Below are 10139 nucleotides of genomic sequence, written 5' to 3'. Positions count from 1 at the left end.
CTTGTAGGTTCCACATCGAACCATGAGTTCCAAATAGAACCCTTGAAAGGGTGCTATTTGTAACCAAAATGGTTTTTATCTGATTTAAAAGGGTTCTATCTGGAACCTTGGTTATGGGAGTTCTGCTACAGGGACAAATGGTTCTAGATAGCACAATGTTTTTGAGAGTCCTGACTGTTCCAATGCCCCACATTGTTTCTCTATCTCCATTTCTCCCTCTTTTTCCCCTTCCTTTTTGTATTCCTATCCACCCGTATCTCTCTCTCTCCACCACCCCCCCACCCCCCACATGGTTTGGTGCATTGCATTCACATTTGCGTCATCCTTGAGATGTGCCTGTGTCTGAGAGTTTATAAATAAAGACGAAGGAGAGAGGGAGAGCAGAAAGAGGGAAGGAGTGGAGGGAGATTGGGATTTGGTGGGAAGGGCAGGTGGGAGAATAGAAGTGTGTGCGTGTGTGTGTGTGTATATGTGTGTGGGGGTTGTGTGTATATTCCACTGGGGGCCTATGACAGGTATGGAGAAAAAACATCCAATTGGGTGGTTCGATGAAATGATGGAGGGAGAAAGAAAGACAGACAGAGAGAAAGAAAGACAGAGAGAGAGAGAGAGAGAAGAGGGTAATCCTTGCTATTCCACTGAGTGAGCAAGATGAGAGAGGAGAGGAGAGAGAGCATTAGCTCAGCACAGAGGGAGGAGGGATGGAGAGGGGGATGGATGGATGGAGGATGGAGAGAGGGAAGGAGAGGTGAAAAACTGGATAAGATGTATGGACTTAATGTAGGCCAATATTTTACAGTACAAGCATCTGAATATCTCCATCCATCCTCCCTCCTCCCTTTCTCATCCCTCCTTCTCTCTCTCATCCCTTCTTGCCTGTCTCCAGCCCTCCTCCCTCTCTCTATCCCTTTCTCCATCCCTCCTTACCTCTCTCCATCCCTCCACTCTCTCTCCATGCTCCCTCCTCCCTCTCTCCATCCCTCCTACCTCTCTCCATCCCTCCTATCTCTCTCCATCCCTCCTCCCTCTCTCCATCCCTCCTTCCTCTCTCATCCCTCCTCCCTCTCTCATCCCTCCTACCTCTCTCCATCCCTCCTCCCTCTCTCCATCCCTCCTCCCTCTCTCCATCCCTCCTCCCTCTCTCCATCCCTCCTCCCTCTCTCCATCCCTCCTCCCTCTCTACATCCCTCCTCCCTCTCTCCATCCCTCCTCCCTCTCTCCATCCCTCCTCCCTCTCTCCATCCCTCCTCCTCTCTCCATCCCTCCTCCCTCCCTCTCCATCCCTCCCTCTCTCCATCCCTCCTCCCTCTCTCCATCCCTCCTCCCTCTCTCCATCTCACCTCCCTCTCTACATCCCTCCTACCTCTCTCCATCCCTTTCTCCATCCCTCCTTGCATCTCTCATCCCTCCTACCTCTTGCCATCCATTCTCCCTCTCTCCATCCCTCCTTGCCTCTCTCGATCCTTCCACTCTTTCTCCATCCTCCCTCCTACCTCTCTCCATCCCTCCTCCCTCTCTCCTCCCTTTCTCCATCCCACCTTGCCTCTCTCCATCACTCCTCCCTCTCTCTATTCCTTTCTACATCCCTCCTTGCCTCTCTCCTTCCTTCCTACCTCCCTCCCACCTCTCTCCATACCTCCTACCTCTCTCCATCCCTCCTTGCTTCTCTCAATCCCTTCACTCTCTCTCCATCCCCCTCCTCCCTCCTTGCATCTCTCTCCATTCTCCCTCTCTCCATCCCTCCTTGCCTCTCTCCATCCCTCCACTCTCTCTTCATCCTCCATCCTACCTTTCTCCATCCTCCATCACCACTCTCTCCATCCTGCCTCTCTCCATCCCCCTCCCTCACTCCATCCTCCTTTTAGAGAGTTGGTAGATGCACACCCAAAAGGTTGAAACAGAAATTAAACTTCAGAAAAAGGAAGTTGCACTCGAAGTCCTAGTAAAAGAAGGTAGACATCCACCAAAGAGCTGCTGAGGCACTGATCAACAGGAAATTCAACTTTACAACACTACAGTCGTGAACACTATCAACTCTTCATTGAATGGCTGGGAGTGTCTACTGCTTCTTCATAATGGCACAGAGCAGCATAGAGACAATCAAGCCAATAATATTGCCTTAAGACTTTGACTTTGTCCAAAATGGCACCCTATCCTCTATATACAGTAGTGCACTACTTTTGAGCACAGCCCTATGGACCCTGGTCAAAAGTAGTGCACTATATAGGGAAAAGGGTGCCGTTTCAGATGCATACTGTCTATTACAGCTGAGGGATAATGGAGCTCCTATGAAGAGTACACAGCAGAGCTGAGCTGAGGTCACATCTAAGTTAACTGAAATTCCAGTCAGTTGAGAAAAAGGGCTTCTATACACACACACACACACACACAAACACACACACATCCTGTGCAGAAGGTATACACTACTTTCACAATGCTTCGATAGAGTGTGTCTACACTCTCCAGTCATGTAAGTGCAGTAGAAGGAAGTGAAATTAGATATGGTGAATCGGAAGTGGTGACGCCAAGGCTAGGAATGAAAACTCCTGTAGAGGACAGAGTGAATGAAAGAGAGAGAGACAAAAGGAATGAAGAGCGAGAGAGCGAGAGAGAGAGGGGAAAGGAGCAAGACTATATGAAATTTTAAAAAGCTGAATTGTTTTGGCCTTATAGCAGTGAGCTGCATATAGCGGAAGTCAAAGATGCTTCTGTGTCTGACTGGGAGTGTGTGTGTTTCTCCACGTCTGTAAACTGTATGAATGTGTGTGTGTGTACTGTACCTGACCATGTGTGTGTGTGTGTGTGTGTGTACCCGACCATGTGTGTGTGTGTCCACCTGTTTCTCCATCTGTCTCCACACCCCAGGGGTGTGTTGGCTCAGAGGCGAACATCGACTCGCTCGACCCTCACCACACACCTCAGATCAGAGGGACACCAGCCCCACCATCACCTCTGGTAGCACACACACACCGTCCCTTACCCCCTTCATCCATCCCCCCACTCACCCACCTCACTCTCAATGGGGTCTTTATGACTGTGGGACTGTTTGACTTCATCCATCCCCCCACTCACCCACCTCACTCTCAATGGGATCTTTATGACAGTGGGACTGTTTGACTTCATCCATCCCCCCACTCACCCACATCACTCTCAATGGGGTCTTTATGACAGTGGGACTGTTTGACTTCATCTGGAGAGAGCAACATTGTAACAACATTTCAATCAACCAATTGATTAACTGATAAGGTGGCAGGTTAATTCCATCTGGTTAGGATCAGAGATGTTGGGTTTCGCTGTGCAGCAAGACATGACGGGCGGATACTGTACAGACAGATAGAGAGAGAGAGAGACGCACGCACACTCACACAAGAAGGCAAACTATGTACAGCTGGTGGTGGTGGGGGTGTCAGGGGGAAGCCTCTATTTCTATTTGTCTATGTCACAAACATCAATTATTCACAGATATTGGAATGGCCACATAACAAAACACACACATACACACTCACACACATACACACTCACACAAACATGCTCACAAATACCCACACACACAAATCAAGCATGCATCCATGAAAGCAAAGGCACACACACGCGCACACACACGCGCACACACACACCGACACACACACACACACACACACACACACACACACACACACACACACACACACACACACACACACACACACACACACACAGAGCGGGTGGTGTGTGTAGGAGGAAAGTGTGTGTGGTGAAAGCCTGTGTGTGTGTGTGTGTGTGTGTGTGTGTGTGTGTGTGTGTGTGTGTGTGTGTGTGTGTGTGTGTGTGTGTGTGTGTGTGTGTGTGTGTGTGTGGTGGTTTATTCATGCATCATGGCAGTGGGCAGTAGAGTACTGAGCTCCAGATCTTCAGGAGGAGGAGGTGTAAAACAACAACATGGATTCCCTCCATCACTCATCTGATTAACTGGCTGTTCCTTCATTTGATTAACGGGCTGTTCCTTCATCTGATTAACTGGCTGTTCCTTTATCTGATTAACTGGCTGTTCCTTCATCTGATTAACTGACTGTTCCTTCATCTGATTAACTGGCTGTTCCTTCATCTGATTAACTGGCTGTTCCTTCATCTGATTAACTGACTGTTCCTTCATCTGATTAACTGGCTGTTCCTTCATCTGATTAACTGGGCTGTTCCTTCATCTGATTAACTGGCTGTTCCTTCATCTGATTAACTGACTGTTCCTTCATCTGATTAACTGGCTGTTCCTTCATCTGATTAACTGACTGTTCCTTCATCTGATTAACTGACTGTTCCTTCATCTGATTAACTGACTGTTCCTTTATCTGATTAACTGACTGTTCCTTCATCTGATTAACTGACTGTTCCTTTATCTCTTTATATGTGACTGACTGGGTTTAGAATCTGGGTCTTCTGAGTGCCACAAGACTGTGTTCCCCTGCTGAGCTAAAACCTAGGGAACTAACGCACTCAGCTGATAGTGTGGGAGAGTCAGGGGAATCTGGGTCTCCTGCATGTCACAAGACTGAGTTAGCCCGCTGAGCTAAAGCCTGTCTGTCTATGTTTGTCTGTCTGTCTCTTTACATGTCTGTCTGTATGTAGCCGACTGGGTCTCCTGTCCACCACAAGACTGTGTTAGTCCGCTGAACTAAAGCCTAGAGAGCTAAAGCAAGTCAGTCTTCAGGGGTTGTCATTGGGTTGGCTTGAAAGTATACAGCACCAAATGAGCCAAACACTGCTGGACAGACCAGTTACACCAAAACGTTCTGAGTTTTACCAATTAGCCAGTTGGATCCATATAATGATAATCCCAATTATATCGTTAGAACGCCCACCTTCACATTCCAAAATCCTTCTGTATCTCAAACTGAATGTGTCCCACTCATAATATCTAAGACTACTCATTCATTCCTGTCTCATGTCACATGTCACCAACTACTTCGGCACATATGAGAGTGTTGTGGGTTTTATTTACTAAGTCTCCACTCCTTATAGGCTAAGTAGAATTATTCATTCAGAAATGTCTGTGCGACAACCTCCCTTTGGCAGTAGGTAAATGTCCCCCCCTCCGTCTGTTTAATCAGATTTGGGTTTTAATCCCACTGATCTCCTTTCCTCTCTCTTCCTTCTATTCTCTCGCTCTCCATTCATCTCTCTATCCCCCCTCTCTCTGAGGCGTGCCGTTGCCGCCCGGAAACAGACCATAGAGGCTTCTGATCGCGAGCCAGGCAGCGAACCTAGTGCTGCTTTCTCTACCCGTCCTCCGCTCCTCCACAAAGCGCAGTCATTACCGGGCATCGTGCCTACGTACCTCCCTCCCTTCCACTCACTCACTCACTCACTCAATCACTCACTCCATCCCTCCCTCCCGCGTGACTCTGTCTGAATCTACTCCTTTCTCTATCTTAGAGCGCTGTCCTCTAGGCTATCTGCGGTTGCGCGCGCGGTCTCTCCAAGAATCCTCTCATCACCCGCACGCACAGTGCACGGCCCCTCCTCTTTCCGTTTTTTCTCTTCTCTCAATTACCCCCCTCCCTCGATCTTGGCCCGTGACGTAGGGGATTCCATGGTGCCCACAACCGTAGGCGCTAACGGGATTCTCGAGTATAAATGGGACACCGGGAGCCAACATTCGGTACTCTCTCAGTCGCTCCGACTCGGGAACCAATCGTCCAGAGTACCAGTCAGCGGAGATAGCAGGCAGTATTTCACCCTCTCAGGCTAACTCGCTTTCGGCTTTGGTTTGAAATGGACACCCCTACAACCGCTCGGAGCAGACAATGCTCATTCATGCGCACCTGCAAAAGTAAGTTTCTACGGATTTTCTTACCACCATCTATTGGTTTATACTGTTGTGCATGAGTTGCTATGACTTTTAGAAACTATCTTACTAGTTTTGAGAATCCTTCCTCCAGTTGACCTATTTCTACCACTTTTCTAACGGTTTCCCGTTATATTCTGTTTGTCTTCTGATGTAATAGTGTAAGAGGTGTTGTGCGTTAGTTAGGCTGCCATGACTTTGAGAACGTATCTGATTTGATAGTTTGGTAATCATTCACCCAGTTAGCAATGGAATGCATGATTCACAGATAATATTGAAACAAAATGCGGGCTTTGCAGCCATGTTAGATGCAGCCATGTTAGATGCAGCCATGTTAGATGCAGCCATCAACATGGATTGTAATTCCAATACGTTTGTAAAATAGATTTAGTACGGGACGTTTTAAACTTGCAATTTTGCTATGATTGTACTTTGATTTTACATTATGATGTAGGCCTACTTTTCAACTATTCAATAGACAGATATCGCCTGTGTAAGATATGGAACTTAACTTAGACTTTTAATATGTTTGTAATAGTTTTAGATGCGATTTACTTGGGTTTACTTTGAGATACTGCCGTGCGTAATGCCTTACGCAAGCAAAGAGAGACAGGCAGTTTTACGCACAGACTTGGTTACTCAATCACGCCTTCTAAAGTGATCATACGTCATCTCTGTCGTCATATGGGCTCATGATGCTGTAATCTTAGCTGATTATGAATTAACTGAGCTTCATATTGTCTAAATTGAGCGTGAATTATTTAATCAGTATTAAAATGGCAATCTCATTCTATCAATATGATGATATTTTGCGAATGTTTTCAACAATTTCAAAATGATACATTTTAGGTATTCAGATTAGACAAAGGCTTTGCATAAAGTATTTAGCATCAACTGAAGGTAGCAATGGGGTTTAGCAATGGGGTGCAGCAGTTGAGTGTCTGCGTCAACGGTTTCAGCACCGTTGTTACTGGACAGCTCCAGCTATCTTTTCCTCATATCTCCGTATTCAAACGTGACAATTTAAACTGATGTTGGGGAGAAAAAACTATTGCTGCATCCATAACTATTTTGGTACATAAGCAACGCTTTGATTGTGATCTGAGATTTGACTGATCAGCTGTATTGGGATTCAACTGCCACATTTCCAGCAGGAGTTTGCCATCCGGGCCACCACCAAACAGTTTCAGAACCACAGCTATCAGACAGCTCCCGCTAGCTTCGCCTTCCCGACCCCACATCTAGACTCACTTCTCCCCGTTTCCCTCTCTCTCCCAGGCGGACTCTCCCTGTGGCTGGTGGTGTGGCTGGTCCTCGGCAAGCCCGGTCCGTCGGCGGCGTGCCCGCATCTATGCGTGTGCTACCCGACTCCCATGACCGTGAGCTGCCAGGCGCAGAACTTCACCTCCGTGCCCGTCGGCGTGCCCTACGACTCGCAGCGTGTGTTCCTACAGAACAACCGAATTACGGAGCTCAGAGTCGGCTCTTTCGGCTTCGGGACTCAGGTAAGGGACTATAGATTGTTTAAAGGAGACATGGCGGGTGTTTGAGTGTGTGATTATTTTGCCCTCTCTCTCTCTCTTTCTAACTCTCTCTGCCTCTATCTTTGCTCCTAACCCTTGTTTTTCTTTTTGAGTTTGAGTCCAGAGTCTTACCTACAATATGACCATAGAATAATACCTGACCCTAGAATACATATTGATATTCACACTCTCCCTCCTCCTCCTCTCCCTCCTCCCCTCTCCCCTATAGGTCCTGTGGCTGTTCTCCAACAACATCACGTGGATTGAGGCTGGCTCCTTCAGTGAGCTGAGGGATCTAGAGGAGCTGGACCTGGGGGACAACTCTCACCTGCGCAGGCTGGAAGGAGGTGCCTTCAGGGGCCTGGAGAAACTCCAGAGTCTCCACATGCACCGCTGCAAGCTTACCGCCCTGCCCCACGACCTGTTCCACAAGCTGTACAGCCTGCAGTTCCTCTACCTGCAGGTAGGGGCAGTACACATATATTCATGCACACACGGGCACATATGAAAACACACACAACACGCATACACACACACTACAGGGAATTCTCATAGCTGTGAAAATTACATCATTTTATATAATCACAATCACAATTACATCATGTTGTATCATGATTCAAATCATGCTGCATCAGTGATAGTTATGAGATGCCCTTAGTGGAAGGTGTAAATGTTTCTCACTACACCACTACTGAGATGTAGCCCATCATCACCTGATCCCACCTGACCACTTTCTCTTCCTGTTTCCTGTTTCGTCCTTGTAGGAGAACCAGCTCCACTTCCTCCAGGATGACCTCTTCTCTGACCTCATCAACCTGAGCCAGCTCTTCTTGCATGGAAACCGTATCCGTACTCTGTCGGAGAACGTGTTCCGTGGCCTGGTCAACCTGGACCGCCTTCTTCTCCACGACAATCGTGTGCGCCAGGTTAACCGCCGGGCGTTCCGCGACCTCGGACGCCTGACCATGCTCTTCCTGTTCAACAACTCATTGGCTGAGCTCCCCGGCCAGGCTCTCCGTGACACCCAGGGCATCGAGTTCCTCCGTCTCAATGGGAACCCCTGGTCCTGTGGCTGCGAGGCCCTCCCCCTGTGGGAGTGGTTCCGTGGCGCCCGCGTCTCATCGTCCGAGCTGTTGTGTTCCTCCCCGTCCCCCCGCCGCGGGATGGACCTCCGCTTCCTCCGTGAGATGGACTTCGCCCTCTGCCCTCTCCCCGACCCTGGCACCCTGGCCGGCTCCACCACGAGGACCTTCAGCACCAAGACAAGATGGTGGTTCTCCAAGCACAAGCCCCAGTCCCAGACCAAGGCAGTGTTCGAGAAGAGCTCCGAGACCATCAAGGCCTTCCCATTCCCCCAAGGAAAGAACAGCCCACCCATCGTGTCCTCCACCAACGTCAAGTACGAGCTCGGTGAGGAAGAGGCAGCACTACCCAAACTCGACGCTGAGGAGTACTGGGCGAACTATGAGAACGAGGACGCCGGCACCACGCTGCGATGCTTCGAGCTCGAGTGTCCGCCTGACTTCGATGGCCTCCCTCCCAACTCCTCCTCCACCCCCACATCATCCCCCTCTCTCTCACTCCTCCTCGCCCTCTCGCTACTCGCCGTCTCCATCAATCTACACCTCATATTTGGCTGAATCAGACTGAGTACCCACTTCCCGTTCCTGTCTTCGCCCCGGCCCCTCTCAGGGCATGGGGAACCCCTTGTTAAAGACTCTGTACCTCCCTAGTTAACCCTCTGATGTCCTACTGGATAACCTCTGTCAGTAGTACAGGACAGCAGGGGATACAAAGGGGGGGGGTTAGATTGTTACTTCTAACTTAATGCAGGGTTAAACAACAATGGCTGACAGTACATAGTACAATATAGTACAGTACAGTAGTCAACCAAGGCTGTTACTACAACAGGTGCATCTCACCTGTCTGGTGTGTTGGTTGCCGTGATGACGCCTGCAATCAGGGGTCAGTGGTCACCTGTAACGCTCTACAGCTAACACCAGTGCTACTTACTGTTGCGAATGCTATAACTGTTGTCACTTGGAGGAATATTACAACTACAAGTGCTACGACTATTATATGCATGTTACGACTACTACTATTCCGAATACGTCTGCTACTACAAGTGCTATGATTACAGTTACGACAGTATCTACATTTCTATTGTTGTACTAACTCTGACAACTGTACTGTAAATAGGTGGGTGTACTTGATGGTGCAGTGCAGTTGGGATATCCTTCTTATATGTTGTCTACCATGATGCCTACTTTATAATGGATTGTTTACAGAAAAATCGCTAAGGGGAGAGAGAAAAGAAGGGATGAAGGAATGAAAGAGAGGCATTCACCAGAGTACGAGAAGGTGAGAGAGGATATGTAGAGAGATATGTAAAGGTAGAGAGAGAGAAAGACACACAGAGAGGATATGTAGAGAGATATGTAAAGGTAGAGAGAGAAAAAGGCAGAGAGAGTGATGAGTTAAAAAGTTACCAAAGGAAGAAGCTAGAGGACAGAGAGGGAGAGGGTGGAAGAGAAGAGAAGAAAGCGCAACAGGAAAGGACAGAGAGGGAGGGAGAGGGTGGAAGAGAAGAGAAGAAAGCGCAACAGGAAAGGACAGAGAGCGAGGGAGAAGGGTGGAAGAGAAGAGAAGAAAGCGCAACAGGAAAGGACAGAGAGGGAGGGAGAAGGGTGGAAGAGAAGAGAAGAAAGCGCAACAGGAAAGGACAGAGAGGGAGGGAGAGAGGGTTGTCGAGATTCTCAATAATAAAGAGAACAGAAGAGAGGGAGCAAGGACAG

General features: G+C 48.5%; 1 protein-coding gene across 1 annotated transcript; it reads left to right on the top strand.

Annotated features, from left to right (window-relative positions):
* The first annotated feature begins 5551 nt into the window (after nt 1-5551).
* Nucleotides 5552-9875, top strand: rtn4rl2a (reticulon 4 receptor-like 2 a). The gene is made up of 4 exons (XM_042315915.1): nt 5552-5806; nt 7100-7326; nt 7574-7807; nt 8109-9875. Exons 1-4 carry the CDS (start codon nt 5749-5751, stop codon nt 8982-8984), a joined length of 1395 nt encoding a protein of 464 aa, XP_042171849.1. The 5' UTR covers nt 5552-5748; the 3' UTR covers nt 8985-9875.
* The last annotated feature ends 264 nt before the right edge of the window (nt 9876-10139 follow it).

The sequence above is a fragment of the Oncorhynchus tshawytscha genome, unplaced genomic scaffold (assembly GCF_018296145.1).
Source record: "Oncorhynchus tshawytscha isolate Ot180627B unplaced genomic scaffold, Otsh_v2.0 Un_contig_10255_pilon_pilon, whole genome shotgun sequence".
NCBI classification, from domain to species: Eukaryota; Metazoa; Chordata; class Actinopteri; order Salmoniformes; family Salmonidae; genus Oncorhynchus; species Oncorhynchus tshawytscha.
This window is presented reverse-complemented; position numbering and strand designations above follow the sequence as displayed.